General features: G+C 36.8%; 2 protein-coding genes and 1 long non-coding RNA gene across 7 annotated transcripts; 2 read left to right on the plus strand and 1 right to left on the minus strand.

Moving 5' to 3' along the window:
- The first annotated feature begins 2,618 nt into the window (after positions 1-2,618).
- Positions 2,619-7,070, plus strand: LOC142548994 (tropinone reductase-like 3). 2 transcript variants are annotated; one of them, XM_075657698.1, is made up of 7 exons: positions 2,619-2,901; positions 3,123-3,239; positions 5,729-5,863; positions 6,232-6,357; positions 6,460-6,561; positions 6,659-6,820; positions 6,931-7,070. In XM_075657698.1, exons 1-6 carry the CDS (start codon positions 2,770-2,772, stop codon positions 6,806-6,808), a joined length of 762 nt encoding a protein of 253 aa, XP_075513813.1. In that variant the 5' UTR covers positions 2,619-2,769; the 3' UTR covers positions 6,809-6,820; positions 6,931-7,070. The 2 variants fall into 2 exon arrangements, with proteins under 2 accessions (XP_075513813.1, XP_075513812.1); XM_075657697.1 differs by having other exon boundaries at positions 6,659-7,070.
- Positions 7,071-7,315: 245 nt separating this feature from the next.
- Positions 7,316-7,749, plus strand: LOC142548995 (uncharacterized). The gene is made up of 2 exons (XR_012821036.1): positions 7,316-7,470; positions 7,546-7,749. It is a non-coding gene; the product is annotated as an uncharacterized LOC142548995 (long non-coding RNA).
- On the minus strand, positions 7,607-21,188 carry LOC142548993 (succinate-semialdehyde dehydrogenase, mitochondrial-like). Of its 4 annotated transcripts, XM_075657694.1 has the most exons (20): positions 21,092-21,110; positions 20,927-21,009; positions 20,489-20,602; positions 20,291-20,390; positions 19,269-19,405; positions 19,071-19,181; positions 18,170-18,232; positions 17,954-18,064; positions 17,174-17,239; positions 17,004-17,081; positions 16,852-16,929; positions 12,660-12,726; positions 11,680-11,765; positions 10,731-10,763; positions 10,602-10,634; positions 10,041-10,141; positions 9,046-9,131; positions 8,728-8,834; positions 8,568-8,645; positions 7,607-7,868 (listed from the first exon to the last, which is right to left on the minus strand). In XM_075657694.1, exons 3-20 carry the CDS (start codon positions 20,600-20,602, stop codon positions 7,836-7,838), a joined length of 1,482 nt encoding a protein of 493 aa, XP_075513809.1. In that variant the 5' UTR covers positions 20,927-21,009; positions 21,092-21,110; the 3' UTR covers positions 7,607-7,835. The 4 variants fall into 4 exon arrangements, with proteins under 4 accessions (XP_075513809.1, XP_075513807.1, XP_075513810.1 ...); XM_075657692.1 differs by having other exon boundaries at positions 21,006-21,188; XM_075657695.1 differs by having other exon boundaries at positions 20,933-21,161.
- Positions 21,189-22,657: the final 1,469 nt, after the last annotated feature.

Genomic DNA, 22,657 nt, shown 5'->3' on the forward strand with positions numbered 1-22,657 from the left:
ACTTTGGCTAATTTTGAGATATTGACTCGTAGAAAGTTTCTGTAATATGCGAGGAATAGGCTTTTAAGCCATTCCCCGCTGAACTTGTTTGCAAATAGTGATGGACCATCTGTGAATAAATAAAAAGAAAATTTGCTCATGGAATCCTTTGCAGCTGATGTGATTTTAATAGAATAATGTGTTGTCTTGATAGCCGAATTGATGACGTATAGAGCACGTTTATTACATATTTCGATACTTTGATGGTGTTTGGAAAGTATGGGTGATAATGAGCAATGGTGATAACATGTTGTGATAATATTGAAGAAAACAGGCTATTTAGCCGTTGTTCTTAATTTATTTTACAGAAATCCGGGCAGAGTTTCCCCTGTAAACGTGACATCCCAGAAATACAAATACATGAAAACAAATCCCAAGCAGCATGTATAAGGTAAACAACATGTTTCCAACAACAAAATTTGGCTTTCAAGCTACTTTTCCAACTCTACACATCATAAAAGACACTTGCCAAACAATGGTAAACAAGTGCAAAAAAGATATTCATCAAAGCTTGGCAATTTTCTTTTGGATTGGCCGGCGGCACTACCATGAGGATTTTTCATCTCCATTGATCTTTAAGAAATCCAAAAAATGGGATCTCATCCTCAGTGAATTTGGTGGAGCATCGCAATTCCTTGTGCTGGTGCATTTCTTGTAATTACATGGAAGATTATATAAGTTGCACAAGCTATAGACCAAGCTCTGAATATGCACAACAAGGAAGTTGCTCTGTTGAGGTGCAAGCAATGAGCTCGAGTGACATAATTAATGATGGTCCGGAGAAATTGTTGGAAGCTTCTGAAATAGTGGAAAAGTCCCAAGAGGAAGAATGTGCAAATTACGAAATGCCGATTTCAAGAAACATGTTGGAAAATATTGAAGACGTTGACGGTGGTGCTCTCTGAGATATTTTTAGAAGGCAAGATGTCTCAAAATTGGAGGAATATGTGAGGAAGCACTACAAGGAGTTCAGACACATCTATGGGAATCCCTTGCCACAAGTGTTGCAAGGTGTTGCTCATCAAAAAACTCATTCAAATATAGACACAAACACCTTGAGAGCAGCATGAAATGTGGCAAATTCTACTGTGTTTTTGTGATAGAGGATTGAGAAAAATGGTGAAATATACCTATCTTGAGAAGGTGTGGCTTGATGTAAAGAAGTTTGATGATGACAATTTTCAGAAACTTGGATGTCATCACAAAGACGATGTATTCGGTAGTGATATGGGACATGGGATCTCCATGATGGGATCTCCATGAGTGGTTGAGTAGTTGTCTCAAAGTGAAGGAAGATTGGTTGTGAAAGGCAGTGAAAATGGGAAGATTTTGGGGGAAGAAGGCAAGGAATAAGTTTATAAGGAGGAAAACCATACTGCTACATTTTCTTTTTTCTCCTCATTTGTCTCCTCATCATATATGTTGTGTTAGCATTTGAGCCCAACTTATAAATGGGCCAATACATTAGAATTATTACACACATAGCCAAATTGGCCCATGGGCCAAATTGGCTACGGGGGGCAATTATTTAGCCCAAATCAATTAAACAAGGACCCAACTTGGCTGGGAGCAATTTAATTAGCCAAAATCCATGAAGCCCAAGCCACAACCCAATAGATGAAGCCCAAGGAAAGTTGCAGTTGGCCTAGTAAAGGAACGTTGCTGCCAGTTACGGCCATTACCCAAGGTGGAAGATCGTGGAAAGGAGCAACTGATGGGCAGAGTGTGTCAAAAGAGAAGGGAAGGGAATCAGAAAAAGCCCCGACAAAAACAACACAAACATCCAACAAAGCTACAACAAAAGCTTCTTTACTTCTCTCAATATTTTATCTGCATATTTTCCAATTTCTAGCATCCTAGTTTCTTTAGATTTTGGCATATTCCTCCAACTTTCTTGTAAAAAATGTCGTTTATGTTCATAACAACGTAATTAAATTTGATATTGTTCATGGATTTTCTCTTCAATTTCATTATATTCCTCAGTTTATATTTTTCGCTTTGAAGCCACACCGAGGGAATAAGAACTAACGGTCGAATCGGGACTCGCAATGCTTGACAAAGAAGTCAGATCATTTCACAACTTTGGCACAAACACGTGCCTGGCACGCCCCGCAATTTTCGTGAGAAACAGTATGAAATCTTAATAATTTTTTAAAGATATCACTAAATTAAAGGAAGAGTTTTGATATACTACATAACTACGAGACACTTATGTGAACATCGATAAAGTGACACTCACATGTTCGATGTGATAAAACAAAGAAAAATTGTAAATCTAATAAGTATTTTCACTTCAACAATGCTTACATAAGTGTGCACAATTGAATATCAAAACTGGTTAAATAAAATGCTATGAAATCTCGTCAAATATCAAATTTTATTTTGAAATCTCATCTTCACAAACACTAAAATGATGGTACAATTTCAGATTTCTTCCAATTCCATGCCGCAAAACATTGTTAAGCCAAGGATTCAGGGTTCATAAAGCTTTATTAAATTTTTTAAAATTATTTTTTGTTATATTTATTTTTAAAATTTTATAATACCATTTAAAAAACCCAACAAGAAAGTCCTCGTTTATTTCAAGGAACAAGGTGACAAACGATAAATTGCGTGTCTGCTTTTTCCTCAGCGAAATTGCATAATTCGAATAATATTTATTGAAAGAAACTTCCGAATTGCGTATTGATCGTATCGCTCTGATTGGTAGAAGCGGAAGGAGTGAAATAGATGGAGGTGAAGGGGAAAAGATTTGAAGGGAAGGTGGCCATAGTCACTGCTTCCACTCAAGGCATCGGTTTCAGCATCGCTGAGCGCCTCGGCTTGGAGGGCGCCGCCGTTGTTATCTCTTCCCGCCGACAAGTATGTCTCTTTCACGCTGACGCACGCCGTCCCCTCAATTATCCATTTCTTTTTTCGTATCTCTGTTTTTTTTTTCTTGAATTTTGTTTGTTGAACTATGTTAAGATTAATATTCAAGTTCTAAAAGTTTAATCTTTCATGGGTTTCTAAGATCTTGTTTTTTTACTTTTCTGTTTACACCGTCGTGATCTTTGATGAGCTTTGCAAAAGTAATTTTGTAGAAAAATGTGGATGAAGCAGTAGAAAAGCTAAAGGGTAAAGGGATTGAAACTCTGGGGCTAGCGTGCCATGTCTCAAATGCACAACAAAGAAAAGATCTAATAGAAAAGACAATTCAGGTAATATTATTGGCCAATTTGGTTTTTTATTCATGTTCTGTGTTTTTATAGCGATCGATTGTTTACGGCCTCCATCCTTCAAACTAGTGGGTTGGCTATTTGATCACTGGTTTCTGGTGCTTGGATAAAATAAATGATGAAATATTTAATAGAAAATCCTGTGATGTGAAGAGGAATGGGCTTCTATTATAAGTTTCTATCACTTAAATAATGTGAATATAGTGTTTATCGTCAGTTAGAGCAGTAAGTTGAATATTTTAAAATCCCTCCTAGTGAATGGTATATTTTTATTTTTGTATGGTGACAAGGTCAACCGTCAACTGATATTCCTGATAGTTCCATCACGATAATTTGTGACCTTATATTGCAGAGAAGAAAAGATAGAACCAGATCAAATGTAGAATTTCGGTTATCTCCTCGCAGAAAAGATAGAACCAGATCAAATGTAGAATTTCGGTTATCTCCTCGCGCACGAATGAGAAACATAGTGCAAATACAACTTAAATAGGTATAGAGATATCCATGACCTGTAATCTACAACCCAACATTTAACTTAGAGATATTCATTACCTGTAATCTACACCACAACATTTATCTATTCTCTAACAAGTATAGGTTTGTGCTTGTCTCTTGTACCACCCAGCACGTCTTTGATGGTAAACAAGCCCATGTCGAACCAAAAATATCAGTTCCAACTAGAATAGATACTAGGTCCCACGCCCATGGGGATAGTATAGCTTGCATTTTCTTGATCTATGGCCTTCTTCCTTTATATGTGAGGTATTACTTCTTGACAAGACCTAGGACTAAAAACGGTAGCCAATAAAGAGCAAACAGGTGGGGAATTGTCTAAGCTTGAACATAAGCTCCAAAATCAGATAAAGGATGAGCAGTTTTGTCCTCCCTACCTTACGTATAGTAGTAGATATATCAAAACCAAAGGGATGCTGCTAATAGTTGTATTTACGTTCGGTGGTTCGTTGTTGGTCGGGGCCATGATTAGCACCCTGCATTCATTCTATCAACCATATATTTACAATGGTTTGTGCATCTAGACAGAGATAGACGCATCTTTGGATGGACAAAGAAAGATTTGATTCATTAATCATGTAAGTTGTAAGAGTGAAAAAAGTTGTCTGACTAGAATAGAAACATTAAAGAGACTTGTCACTTGTCAGTATAAACACAAGTATTCGATTTATAAAAAAAGATGAACACAAAATTGGATCATCTTAGAGGTATTTTGCAAACATATGATACACAGGTTCAAACAGCATTGAGAGAGGCCGATGTTTTTAGGCACACCATTCCTTTTTTAGACGTGTGAACACATGTAAACCATTAGAGAAGTTACATGGGGAGTCATCACTTTTCATGCACCCGAGAACATTTTTCATGCAAAAAGTGTGATATTTTTTGGCAGTTTAACCAAAATAATTGATATTTTTCCAAATATCCAAATCACTGAGATAAACCAAAATAACCTTTATTTTTCTGGAGAAACCGAATTAGCCTTTGTCCTTTTAATATTAAACTAACCAATTTTTTAGAAATTACACTGTCTTGAGGGATGTGTTGTAATGTCCAGGAAAGAGAGAAAAACGTACAATGAAAAACTGCAATATGCACCTCTGCTCCTGGCACCAGTGCTTAAGTTTATAGATAGAAAGCTTGTCTAATTGAAATCGAAAATGGTATGCTTTCCCAACACTAATGGAATAGATGATAAATCCAATAATATTTTACTTACATTTAACAAGATCTAAATTCATCTTTAATTTGAATTTGGATTCCATTTTCATAGGGCATAGATGAATACGACTAATGACCTTTACATAATAAGCTTTCTCTAAACATACATTGCAAGATGTAGATGATATGCCATAAAATTGGAAGTTATAGGAATATAGTACCACCGATGATGTTTTGATTTCTAGACAGTGTAACTTTAACCAATAATTTCTTAGCAGTCGAGATTGTACTTTTCTTAGGTGAATTGCAACATTAGTTCTCATTATGTATGCAATTTCCGGTGTGGTTTTATTGATATCTTTGTTTCCCATACTAGAATAATCGTCTACCTGGGAACTTGATACCTACGTGCTTTTGGACTATAACATTATTAAGGCCTTTATCATTGTACGATGCTTAGGTATACAGATTAATTGCGTCAAATTCAGAATAAATATAATAACCATCAATGGAATACAGGATCTTCCACGAAAGAAATTTAACTAGACCAACAGTTTTGCTTGATAACAGATTTGTTCATTATCTTTCACTATTCCTTTGTCATATGCTGATGAGTAGGTTAAGGATGGCAATTATGACGTTATGAAGGTTGAATACGGTGCTGCAAACAGATTATCTTTTTCACTTTCCTTCATATGATATCCTAGTCTTTAATTTTCTCTTGAAACCTTATGTTAAAACTCTGAATTTAATCCTCTTGATTTTTTAATTTTTTTTTAAAATTACTCTGCTTGCAGAAATATGGTAAAATAGATGTAATCGTATCCAATGCTGCTGCCAATCCTTCTGTCGATGGAATCTTGGAAACTGAAGAGTCGGTTCTTGATAAACTATGGGAAATCAATGTGAAAGCTACTATACTTCTTCTGCAAGTATGTCAGTTTGAATGATGGTATATCAGTATATGTGACACCACTGGCGTATAAAACAATAGTTTGAACAAATTATATGCCAGCCTAGGAATAATGTGCCCAATTGGATATCAAATTTTCGATGAAAATTGAAATAATTGAATTTTTTTAAATTGTGCTTAGATGGGCAACTCTAGCATCCAACGGTCTCGTGGCTCATTGGCCAAGACAGTTTGAATAACGACCTAGATGACCTTATGCAAGGCATAATTTTTTTTTCGAAATTTCTCCTCTGAATAAGGCATAATTTCCTTTTTCGAAATTTCTCCACATGGTCCTGATATCATTGCAACTTTATGTTAGTGATCTTGTAATTTTCATCGTAATAGGACGCAGCTCTTCACTTGAAGAAAGGCTCTTCGATCGTATTCATTTCTTCTATAGTCGCTTTTCAACCACCTCTAGGATTGTCTATGTACGGTGTGACCAAAACGGCTCTTCTCGGGCTTACGAAGGTACTCATAATTTGGTTCATCTGTCCTTACAGTACTTTCTTTACTTGAGATCTTAACTTGAGATCTTAACTTGAGATCTTATTCTACGAGTCTTCTTTTTAGGCACTTGCAGCTGAGATGGCCCCAAATACTCGTGTCAACTGTGTGGCGCCTGGTTTTGTCCCAACTCGATTTGCAGATTTTCTCACATCCGATGAGAGCAAGGTAGCCTGAAAAATAAATATTCAATACCAACCATTTTATTAAATGTCCTTTTGGCAATTTCCATTACTTCCTTGTACTAATACTGGTTTTTATTTAGAGAAAGGATCTCGAGGAGAGAACGCTACTCGGTAGACTCGGAACTACACAAGACATGGCTGCAGCAGTTGCTTATTTGGCTTCTGATGATGCTTCGTACATCACTGGTGAAACGTTGGTGGTTGCTGGAGGAGTGCCTTCCAGGCTCTGATTTCTCCTTGTTGTATGTTGTTTTCCTCTAGCTTGTCTTTCCCGTTTTGGTTTTATTTTTCAAATTTTTTTCGGTAATCTCATCATTCAAGAATTGATAACCTATTTATACATTCAATAAAGGTGCTTTGGAGCTAATGTCATCAAAAGTTAGACAACCTCGTTACTCTTTTTGGTGGTTTTTCTTTCCTGTCGTGCATATGGAGAAACTAGTGTACCTTTAATGAGACTGGATGAAAAATATATTTTACTAGTTTGTGTTCTGTTTTGTTTTATACGCATCATCTTTCTTTATAAATAGCTAAATAAATGGAATGCAATTGTGTATGAGTTTTAAAGTGAAAATTGGCCCCTCGTCCCCTCGAAGTTGGTGGGACACCTACGATCATTATGTACTCCGAGAAATCGGACCGGTTTTCCCCATTCACCATGTTTCACGGGCGGTTGCAGTATCGAGTCATCTCCATTAGTCGAGCAATTACAGAGTTGGAGTCCGATCGAACACAATATCGTGTAAATGACAAAAGCATAAAGTACAAGAAAGATGAAAGCAAATAACCCAATGTGAAATACATATTCAGACCAGAGCTCTTGTCAGTTAGTGGATTTGGGACCAGCTTTCGACAATATAACAGAATGCAACCCAACATAAACAAATAGAATGTCCTTTTTAAGCCAAAAAGTAGTTATTTCTCGAAAAAATTGGTTTGAAGTTTGTACACCAATTTAAAACTGAAGCTGCTACTTGTCAAGATGAAGTTTCAGAACCATCAATATTTATACGGAAAAAGCCCTCAAATTCAAGTGAAATCCACCAGCAAAATATCTTTATACTCTTCCCATCATTATGTATTATACAAGAAAAACTAGACCAAGGAATTACAACTTAAGCATTCAGAGATGCTCACTTATTTAGATACTAATGTTCCAAAGACTGCATTGTCACTAAATCTTAGGTAGACCACCATGCGAAGGCATCATCCCATTTTCCAAGAATCTGGGTGATGCTGAACACCTTCATATTCTGCTCAAATCAAGTTGCCCAAGCATACATATTTTATCTGTGCCAGAAGATATGAGCCTGAATCAGTTGCTCGCACTTGAGCTAAATAATTGATAACTCGCTTCTTTGACAGCTCAACCTTTTGGAATGGGAGAAATTAACTACCAAAATGAAATCAGACAGCCACAAACTCTAAGTATTATAAAAGATTCGACATGACAATGCTACATTCAACGCTCTTCCAATTAATCATACAGACAACACTTCTTCTGTTGTATAAACATCTACTATTCTATCACTATGTAGGAATTTTTTTTAAGAGCGAGTTAACACCATCAAAAGTGTCACGTCTCAAGAAGCAGACCAGTGCAAGCAAGACTATACAATGAGCTCTAGCCATTACTGTTTACCATCCTCGCTTTATAAAAATGGTTATCTCAAACACTGCTCACAAACAGACATGGGACTGAGAGTACTAGAAAATCTGCTATAAGGATTTTCATGGATTCACGTGCATCCCAAATCCTAATATCTAGTTGGATTTGGGCACTTTGTTTATGATAAATTTGAAGATCGGAATTTTCGACCAACTTGGAAAAGAATTTGATGTGGAAATAAAGACAAAAATGATATGGCTGTTATAAATGGTTCCCAATTGTACACACGAAAAGGGAAAAACTGAAAAAAAATCATATTGAGAAATTCAGATATTCACAAACTTCTGGTGTATAAAGCCAGACATCCTGAATATAAATACCTCAAGATATTCTTCCATCCCATATTTTGATCCTTCGCGGCCAAGACCTGATTGTTTCATGCCTCCATGTGGAGTCACCTATATGAATCGAAGACGACGAATAACTATGAAGAACTTCAATTTATTATCTCTATCTGATCGAAAAGCAGATAAGGTTCACCTCAGTTGAGACTAGTCCTTCATTAACTCCAACAATACCATATTCAAGAGCTTCAGCAACACGCCAAGAACGTTGAACATTTGTCGTAAAGATATATGAAGCCAAACCTACAAACAAATTGCTAATGTCACATAATCACAAGAGATATGATGTCTTCTCTAGTTGAACTCAGATTTCAGAATATTTGAGAATTAACAACTTCAATTCTTAAGATGTGAAGGATCAATCATACAGATAGCCTTAAAGACCTCCAAGGAGGTAAAGTTTCTAATGTCCAGTCTCCAATAAGAATAGGCATCCATAATTCATATTTCATACCAGCATTGGTGTCATTGGCAATATGGATGGCTTCTTCTTCAGTCTTAAACTTCAGAAGAGGTGCAACAGGTCCAAATACTTCCTCGCTAGATTATCCACAAAATAAAATTAGCCACAAAAGGTTTCCATCAAGAATATGAAAAGCTCTATTCAAGCATTTCTACATGAAAATCTTAAGTTCAGAACTCATGTCAAAGAAAGAAACACAAACCTGATACATATAAAACCATAACTTGGAAGTCTAAATGAAAAGCGGTAAAAAACAAATCAAAGCTGAGCAGTCGCGATTCTAAGGTGTAAATGCCAACCGATTCAACACCAAACCAATATATAGACCAATTCCTCAGTCATCGGCAAACCAAGGGAATACAATGCTTTAACTATGAATTATACCAAATAAACTAAAGCAAAATCCAATAATATCTCTACGTGGACCCAGTATCAAGTATGTTATGGTGAAGAGGATATGCAAGAGAGCGGATTTGCTATCAAAATTTGCATAGAGCTTATCCTTTGCGTTTTCTCACCTCTTTGCCAGTGTTCTTGTTCCTAATTCAATCAATGTCCCCAACAAGGTAAATAAAGACTCCACTTTCAAAGATCCAAGAGAGAGACTTGTCTCAACTTTCAAGTAATAATGCTAAAAAATATGAGCTCATAGGACCAGACCACCTTTCCAAACGTTGACAAACTTAAATGCAATCTTTGAGGCAACTGAGGCACTCCACTCAGTAGAATTGTACCGAGCGGGAAGCATAATACTGAAAACCAGTTAATTAACCACAGAAGACATGGGGCATATATTTTGTGGTAAACTCAATTGTTCGTTAGTCTCAACTCTCAATGAGAGCATGTGCTAACCAATCCACAATAAAAGAAGTGAAAATTTTCTAGGTTTACCAAGAGATTTTACAGTTATATACAGGACAAGACTCTAACAAATATGCTTCAACCGTACATTAGACAAAGTTCTACTTGGGGTTTTTTGGAGTTACCTGGATATACGCATCTCATTTTTTACATCAGCAATAACAGTAGGCTCATAAAAGGTCATTCCAAGACTGTGTCTGTTGCCACCAGCGAGTATTTTGGCTCCCTTAAAAAAAGGTGAATACATAAGGGCAAGAGTAAGGCCAATTATGTCCTATTGCATTTTGTGCCAGAAACTCAAGTTTTTATAGCATGGATTGAGAAATCAACATTTTCATGGTATGAACAACTACAAACAATGCCACAAAATATATAACCAAGTATTAAACGAAAAGGGCCATGCATTCATTATACATGGAGTCAACAAGAAACCACTATACTTCATTAGTCTATAGATTGTACTTTAAGGGCCAACTCTGGCACCATAGGTCCCAAAAAGATGAATATATCAACAAAAATGACACCAAAACAAAACAACACATGGCCCTATATCCCTGATTCTGACAGAATAATCTATTAAACATCATGAACATCCTTAGTTTTTATAAATTATTAGAGAGGAAAAGAAAAAAGAACTTCTCTCACTAGATCTAGTCACTGTGCTGTAAGTTAGGTACCAAACAAACCTTTGACACAGCATCTTGCACCAGTGTTTCGACCTGTAAGGCAATCCTGAGAGGCGTCAAAGGGACAAGACACAACTACAAGTATCATATTTGCAAAATTGGAATTGTAAATTGCTAAATAAACTTTACCTTTTGTAATGCAGCATCATTTATCAGAGGGCCCTGCAATAATCATCAACAGTAAACTTTTCAAGTTAGATCAGTTAATGCAACCCAGAAACCTAGATGGCTAATTTTATGTGATGTAGTAAACACCAAACTTGAAAGGGTACTTTTGTAATAGATATAGAATGTAGAAATTGAACTGGAATTAAAAAACAGTTCATGTTTGCAGCACATGTCCGCGAGTCAACACCAATGCACTCCAGGACAAACGCACGTAAATTTTCCTTTTTAAATTTAAAATTTTAAAAAAACAGGAAAAATACGAAATCAATGTATTATCTGGTTTTAACACATGCATAAAAGCCTTGGGACTTGGTTACTTGTTCACAGGAACTTAGGCTCTTGTTTAGCACTTTTTATATCCATGTTACGATTAAGATTTCATGTATTAGAAGTTGTGGAACAAGTGGTAGATTATGGTAACATGCTGAATTAGAGTATGTAGGAACTAGGTCTTTTCGGTTATATTATTTAGAGGGCATGTAACAAGCATTACAAAATTTCTTGGTCTTTTTTCTATTTATTTGCATGGTTATTTGTAAACTGCAAATTAAAAATATTTTCTAGGAATTAATGTTTTCATTTTTGTTTTTTTTTTAAAAAATGGAGTTCTGTTACTTCAAGTAATAACATATTTTGGTGAACCTGATCTTCTCTTTTATGCAACTCAATTTTATTATTTTCGCTTGTGTTAATAATAGATATTAGAAGCAGGACCCCACAAGCATCACAAAAGGAACAACCGAGTGCTATTATGTCAAATATACAGAAAATGACAGTTATGCTGAGTCATGAGGGCCACAAGGTACGAAATTTGGGTAATAGAAAGTGCCATGCCTCTTGAAGTAATAACTTAACCAGAGAATTATCAGAGCAGTAAGGTCTCGATTAATTTGCTAACTGAGGTTATTACCAGCACAACACCTTCCTCAAATCCATTCCCCGTTTTCAAACTCTTGACCGCATTGGAAAAGGCATCAGCAAATTTGTCATATATCCCTGTAAAAGATCATTGGATCAAACATGTTAACAATTTTTTTAAGCAAAGCAGTACTTGAAAAATGATGAATTTTAAAGCATAAAATTGTCCACTTTTAGGAAATCATATCCCTGTAACTTTTAGCACTTGCACCACATCCACATTCCACAAAAAAGTAAAATACTAGCGTGAGGGATAGAAAAGAATAAATAAACAGAACAGAGAGAGAGAGCACTTTTGACATATTACCGTGGATAATACTGTACAACACTCATTCAAAATTTAGTCTCCGATCATTTTCATTAAATTTAAAGTTAAAGAGTATGAAATCAGACTAACAATTAATGTTGTGTTCGGTTGACTTGAAAGGATTAGGTCAATGATAGATTAATCTCATTAACCCATGTTTGGTAAAACATTTTCATCCTACTTCCTAATCTCAGGCCTGGTACCAAGTTTTTGGGTGATAAGCATCACTATTGGAAGGTGTGTATTTAATCCCTCGTACCACAATGTGATAAACATCAGGTAAATGACATTTAAGTCCCAAGGGTTTTGCAAATAGTACTGCTCCATATCAAAAAGACTCTTGAGAGAGAAGGAAAAAAAATTGTAGCCTATTTTAAATAAATGCGATGGTTTCCAATTATCTGAGTGATTGCTCTTGTACAAGATTCTTCTATACAGCAAAGCCAACTCTAATTCTCCCATAACCTACCTCTTTGCCTCAGGTCCTTTGAAATTGCTTGATTTAATGTCCTTTTATTAGTTGATTTCACCAGTATACCATTCAAACTCAAAAATGGAAATCAGACAGGTACCATGACTGCAATCACCCTCTAAAAACATATATAACACATGTCGAATACGAAATTAAGAAGATTGTGGTCTAGTTTTCTGGTATAGTCAAATACCTTCTTGTACAAGAACTCTATTTGCACAAATACATGTTTGTCCAGTGTTACGGAATTTTGCTGCTAGCTGCAATCACACAAGCATAATTATGAGAGGGACATTCGAATAGAGATAATACTATAGATGATAATTCCCTTCAGATTAGTAAAGCAACCATCTGAGAACAAAAGGTCTAGAGGCAGTCATTGATTCAAGTTGCGACAAAAATCTAACAGTTCAAAGATGGATAAGTGATAACCATGTCATTTTTGGTTCAACCTTCAGTTGATGTCTATGTTGAACAATCTTATCTAATCTTTTATCTTCGTAATTAGTTGAATAGGATCTTTTATCAATCTTTTATCTTCGTTATCTATATTCATTTTGTATTTTGTTTTCTTAGGATTAGATTAGGAGTAGATTATCTTATCTCTTAGTTTATATTATTTAAGTCTTTGTAACCTAAACATTGGAGTGAATAATAAGAAGAATACGGTGATTTCAGCCGATTCTCTGTCCATCCCGCTGCGTTAACTTCATGGTATCAGAGCCAGCGGGATATACATGACCAAACACGGTATGGCAACGCCGAAAATATCCCTTCCTCAAGAACACAACCCCTCGGCAATTGATTTCCCGTCGGTACCCATCACTTGTCATCAGTCTGAATGGCAAGAATTATTTACAGTGGTCACAATCTGTCAAGCTTTTCATCTGTGGCTGCGGTAAAGATGGCTTCATGTCCGGGGAAGCGATATGTCATACTTCTGACGATCCAAAATCCCGGATGTGGAATTCAGAGAATTGTATGGTTATGTCTTGGTTAATAAATTCCATGACAACTGAGATAGGAGAGAACTTTCTCCTATATCGCAGTGCCAAGGAAATCTGGGACGCCGCAAAGGACACATACTCCAGCAAAGATAACACCTCCGAATTGTTTGCTATCGAATGCCGGTTGCAAGATCTCCGCCAAGGAGAGTCCTCCGTCACTGATTTCTTCAATGCACTTACACGTCTATGGCAGCAATTAGATCTCTTTGAAGTACATGACTGGGAGTGTCCAGCAGATGGTGACCGATTTAGGTGTATTGTGGAGCAGCGAAGGATATTCAGATTCCTGTATGGACTCAATCCATCACTTGACGACGTAAGGGGGAGAATTCTGGGCACTAAACCATTACCAAGCCTTCGAGGTGTATTCTCTGTTGTTCGTCATGAAGAGAGCCGTCGGAAGATTATGTTAACAACGGCAGATCTTCCCTCAACTGTCGACGCATCTGCCTTGGCTGCCCAACATCGTCTCCCTTCACCAAGTGATGACTCTAATGGTGGTATGCGTATGATTCCAAATTTACCCGGTATTGGCCAACACAAACAAAGCCGTCTGTGGTGTCCAAAATGTCGCAAATCTTCACATACTATAGATACTTGCTGGAAAATTCATGGGAAACCTGCCGATTGGAAACCAGCAAGAGAACGACACGCAAACACAGCCACTGTTGATTCTCAAAATTCAGAACAGCCACCCTTCACGAAGGAACAACTTGATGCTCTCCAGAAGTTGTTTGGACAGCCTACTGTCACTGCCACTCCATCTCTCAGCAGCATCGGTAATGTGGCTCACTCAGGTATTGCCTCATTTACATCCTCACAACATGATATGTCATCCTATTGGATAATCGACTCAGGTGCATCCGACCATATGACTGGGTGCCTCAACTACTTTCATAGTTTTCAGCAGTGCAATGCACCTAACACAGTTCGAATAGCCAATGGTTCTCTATCCACCGTGACTGGTTATGGCTCCATTCAGTTAACTAAGGATATTTGTCTTCATTCAGTCCTGTTTGTGCCAGAACTTGCGTGTAATTTACTATCTGTTAGTAAACTGAATCATGAGCTTGGTTGCCTGACTAAGTTCTTGTGTAATTCGTGTGTTATCCAGGATGTGGCATCGGGGAAGAAGATTGGCAGTGCTGAACTTTCAGGGGGATTATATATTCTCAAGACTGATGGTGCTTTGGACTTACCTTCTGCCCCAAAATCAGTACCTCACTCTACTTCTGCTTTAAGTTCTAATAAGATCAAGGATATTGCTTTATGGCACTATCGTTTAGGTCATCCAAATCCATTGTATCTTCAAAAATTGTTTCCAGACTTATTTTGCAATAAAATTCCATTTAATTGTGATATATGTCAATTTTCTAAACACACACGTACAACTTTCAGATCCAATTGTTATAAACCATCTTCGCCATTCTCTCTTATCCGCAGTGATATTTGGGGGCCATCTAATACCCCCAACCTTAACGGAACTCGCTGGTTTATCTTGTTTATCGATGACCACACACGGCTATCGTGGGTTTTCCTCATGAAAAATAAATCTGAAAGTACTAAGATCTTTAAACATTTTCACTCAATGATCAAAACCCAATTTTCCTCTCATATTCGTGTGTTACGCACTGATAGGGCTCATGATTATTTCAATTCTGAGTTGGGAAGTTATCTGCAATCACATGGGATTATTCACCAAAGCTCATGTGTTTATACCCCTCAACAAAACGGAGTCTCTGAACGCAAAAATCGTCATCTCCTTGAGGTTGCTCGTGCATTACTCCTTACCTCGAATGTTCCCCAGTCCTATTGGGGTGACGCTATACTAACTGTCACATCACCGTAACAAACTCGAACCTCGTGCTACCAAGTGCATCTTTCTCGGCTATTCACCATACCAGAAAGGGTACAAATGCTATTCACCCACCACGAAACAATACTACACTTCTATGGATGTCACATTCTTTGAATCTCAGCCATTCTACCCAGGCTCTTCACTTCAGGTGGAGTCATCCTCCATTAATGAACCAGACAGTTTGGATTTCACAATCCCATCCATCCCACATATAGAGCCTCTTGCATATATTATTACACCAATGGACTCCTCCCCAGATCATAGAAAACCTAACCTCCATGAGCCAATTCATACATATTCTCGTAGAAAGCATCATCATCAAGAGACTATACAAATGCCCACAGAACTTCAGGCTGCCAATGACATCTCCCCGAGAATAAATCCAGGTACACACTCTCGAGAATTGACTAATACTGATACTCATGTTATTAACAGCAGTGAGCTTGATGATAATCTTGATGAAAGGCCTATTGCACTACGAAAAGGAACCCGATCATGCTGCCATTAGCATATCAAAGAATCCAGTACATCATGATAGGACGAAACATGTTGAGGTAGATCGTCACTTCATTAGCGAGAAGATTGTAGATGGGGTTATTACTGTCACCTATGTTCCTTCTCCTCTTCAGCTAGCTGACATACTTACAAAAGCTCTATTCCGTCCCACATTTGCTGAATTATCTTCCAAGCTGGGAATGATGAATCTATATGACCCACCTTGAGGGGGAGTGTTGAACAATCTTATCTAATCTTTTATCTTCGTAATTAGTTGAATAGGATCTTTTATCAATCTTTTATCTTCGTTATCTATATTCATTTTGTATTTTGTTTTCTTAGGATTAGATTAGGAGTAGATTATCTTCTCTCTTAGTTTATATTATTTAAGTCTTTGTAACCTAATCATTGGAGTGAATAATAAGAAGAATACGGTGCTTTCAGCCGATTCTCTGTCCATCCCGCTGCGTTAACTTCAGTCTAAGATACTATTTTTCTACATCATTATTACAGGAAAAGGAAGGACTCTTAGCATCAATTTTGAAATCCCTATAGGACAAGCTACTCAAAATGTGGAACCATCATCTGGTATCGTACTTTCTCTGTAAATTTCCACAAACAACTCCTGGGTTAATTAGGTGGCCACCATGAATTATGACACCTTGGAAAATTACAGATGTTTGACAGATTAAGCTCAACACTTCGAAATCTAATTTATAATTCGAACGCTGACCGTATACCAAAAGGCCACTGCAAGATTTACATATATTGTTCTCAATATCTAAAGCTCTATAAATTTTTCTGTTATGCAGTAAGAAGAGGGTAACGTAAAGATGTTATTGTGATGCCTACACATTTGTAATCCCCAGAGGCATGAATTTTAGCAACAAATGAAATATATCCATTAATCTGTATCCGGATCAGTTATCAAAAGAGAAGCGATCCAGAATATACATCAAACATTGTAATACACTGACAGCGAGCATTCAGATCAAGAGAAAGAAAAGACTGGTGCTCCAACTTACTGTTCCTTTTACAGCAACTTCAATATCTGCATCATCAAAAACTATGCAAGGAGCATTGCCACCAAGTTCGAGAGAGACCTTAAAACACAAGAATTTGACATAAAAAGGTAAGAGCAGTTATACATCTAGGATGCACATATTTCATTTTCTACCTTTTTTACAGTCGCAGCCGCTCCTGCCATCAATTTTTTTCCAACAGCTGTAGAACCAGTGAAAGAGATCGTTCTAACCTAAATAAGTTAGGAAAAACATTACTATACTTGTTTTTGCGTCATAAACATTTCAATGGCCACAAGAATAACAAAATTTAAATATGAAGAACCTTGGAACTGGCAAGTAAAGCTTCTCCGATAGCAGGTGCATCTCCCATTACCACATTCACAACACCCTAACTTTCAAAAATCGCAATTAGAATAAACTATACGGATGCAAAATATAGTGCGCAATGATCAGAATTTTTATCAAGTATAGACCACACTGTCCAGATAAAGACAAGAGGGAGAACAATAAAAGATGCATTTTTAAAAGTTCCAGAATCCAGATAAAACTGGGCTCTGACTTGTGATAAGAAAAATAGAGCACCAGCAGGTCATGAGAATCAAAAGAATGTGATCCTTATTCCTTACATTTGTTAAACTCACATGTACCTAATTTTTCCTCAGCATCTCAAGTAGCACAAAAACTCCATAAACAATTTCACAAAAATAAGGATGCTGTTGCAACTTTTGCAATTCTTTCCCTTCATATATGGTTTGACTACCTACTCAAGATTACTGACATTTTAGCCATGAAAGGACACTAGCTGTGGTCCAAGAGCAACGATGGGTGCCACCAGCCGCATAAAAGCACACTCTCATTAAACAGATTGTCCAATGATTCCATCAGTTAGCATCGAAATTAATTATTACGTACGGATTTTCTAATTTTATTGAAGGTTACAGGCATCAACAAGAAATTAATTGTTACTCCACACCTTAACCTCAAATCACAGAAAACTGGAGGCAGTTAGCTCAAAAGTCAAGCGAAAGAACAAGTAGCTCATTTCACAATCTCAGAACTGAATGTGTGTTATGCAGTTTAAATGGCATTGAAACAGACTTACCGGTGGTATCCCAGCTTGAATGGATAGTTCTGCTGCTGCTAAAGCAGTCAATGGAGTCAATTCAGATGGTTTTATGACAACAGTACATCCACAAGCAAGGGCAGGGGCAACCTAAAAACAAAATGAAGCAAATATCCACTCTTGACATGATGCTAGTGCAGTTATATTTCGACAGACAATAATGCCACTGAGCCCCAACGTGAAACAGATATGCACCTTCCGTGTAATCATGGCTATAGGAAAATTCCAGGGTGTGATCAACCCAACCACCCCTATTGGCTGCAATAAAAAGTACATTCAGTGAGATGACTAGAACAGCTTGTTCAAATTGATGAACTTGCAACCTACTTACCTAAAGTAAGTCTGAGCCAGTTATTTCCAGCTCTGAACATTACTATGGTGAGGTAGACATGTAAGTAACTAGTAAGGCAGCATATTTCTGGTGCTTGGAAGATATGAGTATCATGGGTTAACGAGGTCTTCTGTAGTAGGGATCAGCAGCTATATGTGGATTTTTTTATAAAATTCATAACTTCAGGAAGTGAATATTGTTCAATGAAAGACACGACAGTTAGGTGCCTTTCCAATTTCAGATTTCTGGATTCCTTGACAAATCAAAAAAGATGCCTTTTTACCATAATTTTTTTCTCCGGTCAAAGAAAATGTCCTAGTTCAGGGTACCGTTTGTTGTAGAAGCAAGAGGAGGTGGAAATGATGAGAACCAAGGGAGAAAGGACGAAAGAAATTAGACAGATTCTTTTAACATTATAGATCAACTGATGTTTATCTCACTCCAAAAGGGGAAGAAAAGCATACTAGTGGAACAGTTTATTATGATTATCTCCGACAATAAAAGCAATGCATTCAAGTATGATTATATTATTGATAACATCCTAAGTATGATAATATTATTTATAAAAAATTACAACTACATCAAATATACAAACCACGTTAATTGATATTTGTATCCTATAGATAAGCAATTTGGATCTTTTCAGTACTGCAAGGATGAAACACCCTTTGATAAGTATGTGGCCGGATTAAAAGAATGTTTGATACACAAAAGCCACAACAAAAGTGAGATAAGGAGCTCAAAATTTCAGGGAAAATTATTCACCTGCTTTAAAATGAAGAATCGACGATCTGCTGATGTTGTTGGAATTATGTCTCCATACACACGTTTAGCCTCCTCAGCATAGAACTCAATAAAATTCGCCGCATAGGTAACCTATGAGCAGCAAGAATTTATATGCTTCTCAAATCGGAGGCAAACAAATAAAGTTTGTTTTTAAAAGAAAGAGAAAGAATCAGGTACCTCACCAATGGCCTCTTTTACAGGCTTCCCTTGCTCTAGGGTCACAATTTGTCCAAGCTCTTCTTTGTGAGATATTAGTAAATCATACCATTTCCTTAAACGTTTGCTCCTCTCCGTCGCAGTTAGCTTGCTCCAAGCTGCATCAACATAAATAGACTTAATACAGCCAAAAAACCTCCGGCTGATAGGGTTGTATTATCACGATCATTATGATTACCACGATGCACTGGATCAAACTTATCAAGATCTCATGGAATGAAGAGTTTTATTTATATGAAACAAGAATGATACTATCTCCAATAATAATTACACAATGTCATTAAAGTGTACAAGATTATTGTTCAGGAACCATTTTACCAGTCAATAAGCACACAGTGATCAGCATTCAGAAATCTGAATTGATATGTTTAGGTATGACCGTATGAAATACTCCAGACTGTACAAATAACAACTACAACACGCTCCACAAAATACGGTATATAGGTGGTAGCTCATAGCTCTAGATTTGTACTTTGAATCACACAGTCAGACAACTCTCAAGATCATGCAACAGCCAGTTCTGTGCGCTGTGTGAGTCGGGCAACAATTGAGTACACTGTACCTCAGACAAAAAGCTGTGCTAGTCATTAGATAATAAGAGAACATGTTGGATTGAGATCTTTTATGTCACAATTGACAACTTATAATGCAAAACAAGAGAAGTTCAGATATGTTGATAAGCATTGATGAACTTTGAACAGATGTTATCTTTGTAAAGTGCAGAATATAGCAAGAAACTGAAAACACCAACATTTAAGAGTACGGAACAAGGAGATGTTTAGTTACTAATGTTCGATAAATTTCGTTTCTTCAGGTAAGAGTATGTATTTTAAGCTGGTCTTCTTGTAACTTCTATTACAATGAAAAACTTAATAGTAATAAAACAAAAAAATCTAAAACAGAATGACCGGAGAAACAGACAGATGAATAAAAAGGAAAGAAAAGAAACAGAAAATAAGACAACTAAGCCCGGATAAACTCACAGGCAAATGCTTCCTGCGCTGAAGCAATGGCGTCATTTGTCTCTTGTCCAGCCATGAACGGAACGGTTGTTATGACCTCACCAGTTGCAGGGTTAAGCACCTGCCAAAAAAGGTATTATTCTACATACAACAAAGCAGCTGGCTATACACGTGAGAAGTATTTTCCTGTCAACATCTTGAATTGCCACACAACCAAACCTCAAATGTTTTCCCATCGTATGCTTCAGTCCATTTCCCACCAATAAGTCCACGACTTCGGATGAGTCCCGAATCGTTCAGCTTAACAGAGATAGCCTTTGGATCCGAACCCATCTGCAGCCATCAAACAACGTTGTCATGCCACAATTACCACGCATTTCAAAAATTCTACAACTCGGGACAATTAAGTTGATACATAAATGGCGGAGTGCAAATGGGATCTCTTCTAACATAGAATTTGAGGGAAATATCGACCGGAACTGACGACCAAATCTGAACCTAAAGAACAGATTCGAGCCGGATAATTGCAGAGAAAGTAAGAGTCTTTGTCCCTCGAATTTCACCACAAAAACTAGCATTTCTGCAAACACCATCAAGAACCCACAAGCAAACTGATCTAATGAACCAAACCCATAAAAATGCAAGCAAAAAAAGTACCTTTACACTTGCTGGAAAGTGAAAAACTCAAAAGGCCACGAAGATTACTAGAAAGTGGGCTGCAAAGTAGCTATGGTACCTGTCTACAAAATATACGAGAGGGGTAATATGGCTGCGTAGTAGTCGAGATGCGTAGAGAAATGAAACCCAAGGCAAAGCTCCTACACACTTTGGATACGCAGATACGATTCCAGCTCATCTGGTCTGAAAACGTACCCTCTCACAGCCTGTCTACGTCTAAATACTAAATACCATAATTAATTGCACCACTCGAGGATTCGAAATAATTGAAAGAAAGAAGAGTGGTGGCCTACTGCTGCTTCGCTGTTTCGTGTGAGGAAGGGACACTGGGTTGCATGACCCACCGGCCCGAATGAATCCTCCACGAGCCGCTTGGAGGCCAACACATGGTAGGCCTACGCCTGCGTATGCCAAACATATCGACAAATATTATATGTCTACTCACTGATAATGAAGATATGAATGTTTGCTTATACAATAAATTTGTTTCTATAAAAAAAATTCAAGAAATTGAGTTTAATGATAAAAATTATCGGCAAGTAACCGAGACAAATTACAAGAAAATGTCATAAAATTTGTTTCTATAAAAAAATTCAAGAAATTGAGTTTAATGATAAAAATTATCTGTAAGTAACCGAGTCAAATTACAAGAAAATATCTATGAGTAGGTCTCTTGTAAGACGGTCTCACGAATTTTTATATGTGAGACCGGTCAACCCTACAGATATTCACAATAAAAAGTAATACTCTTAGCATAAAAAGTAATAATTTTTCATGAATGACCCAAATAAGAGATCTGTCTCACAAAATATGACCCGTGAGACCACCTCACACAAATTTTTGCCAAATATCTATGACCAGGTTTTTAAAAATAATACATATTTAAATATCATTAAATTCATATAATTGGTTATGCGATTTTTTTGCCTTTGGCGATTGTTTAAAATGATATATTCAAAAAATGAAGCCTATTAAATTTCATTACTTTTTTTATTATTAATTAACAATTTATTTTAGAGCATGGATAAACCTGGATTATATCTACCAAAATCACTTATATATTTTTATTTGTGATACGAGTTGACTCGCTTCATATTTAACGAAAGATAATATTTTTTCTGTTCTAAAAAATATATTTTTTATGGGTCAAGTCGTGTAGAATATTTGTGTCATAGTAATTGAAATATAGATTTTTGTGTATATCTAAATATGGAATGATGGATTGTGGCCTCTCATTGAATGCTCCGCCCAAGTAGTTTTTAATAGATGATCTAAATAAGATATTTGTCTCATAAAATACGATCCATAAGATCGTCTCACATAAGTTTTTACCTTATTTTAAATCTCATGGAAAACACGATATATTTCTTCATTATTGAGCACCTCCCCTGATCGGACGGTTTGATTTGCACAAGTCTCTATCTCTACCCAAACATATCTGATGCAACCCGGGCGAAATGGATAAGTCGGGTAAGGAACTCTGCCGGGTAAACTATCAAAATATCGAAGGAAATATGAGTTGGATGCCTAGGCTTGAATCTCGCAACTTCTCGGTCCGATTTATGAGATCTGTGCACAGAAAAATGAGCACGTGAATGGGCGCCGGAGGGGTGTCTGGCGTGGCCACTCCGATACTTAATTCAGTGAATAGCTCAAGCAAAGAACCAATGTAACCAAGTGATGATTGTGGGATTGGTGTATAGTAAATGA

The sequence above is a fragment of the Primulina tabacum genome, chromosome 6 (genome assembly GCF_025594145.1).
Source record: "Primulina tabacum isolate GXHZ01 chromosome 6, ASM2559414v2, whole genome shotgun sequence".
NCBI classification, from domain to species: domain Eukaryota; kingdom Viridiplantae; phylum Streptophyta; class Magnoliopsida; order Lamiales; family Gesneriaceae; genus Primulina; species Primulina tabacum.

What these genes read in the sequence shown, in the direction of transcription:
- LOC142548994 (XM_075657697.1), top strand. Translation starts at nt 2,770, where the DNA reads ATGGAGGTGAAGGGGAAAAGATTTGAAGGGAAGGTGGCCATAGTCACT. An exon ending in TAATAGAAAAGACAATTCAG is followed by an intron (nt 3,240 to 5,728) that starts GTAATATTATTG and finishes CTCTGCTTGCAG; the next exon opens with AAATATGGTAAAATAGATGT. An exon ending in CTACTATACTTCTTCTGCAA is followed by an intron (nt 5,864 to 6,231) that starts GTATGTCAGTTT and finishes TCATCGTAATAG; the next exon opens with GACGCAGCTCTTCACTTGAA.
- LOC142548993 (XM_075657692.1), bottom strand. Translation starts at nt 21,125, where the DNA reads ATGAGCTGGAATCGTATCTGCGTATCCAAAGTGTGTAGGAGCTTTGCC. An exon ending in TAAAAGAGGCCATTGGTGAG is followed by an intron (nt 19,182 to 19,268) that starts GTACCTGATTCT and finishes TGCTGCTCATAG; the next exon opens with GTTACCTATGCGGCGAATTT. An exon ending in TTCAAGCTGGGATACCACCG is followed by an intron (nt 17,240 to 17,953) that starts GTAAGTCTGTTT and finishes TTTGAAAGTTAG; the next exon opens with GGTGTTGTGAATGTGGTAAT.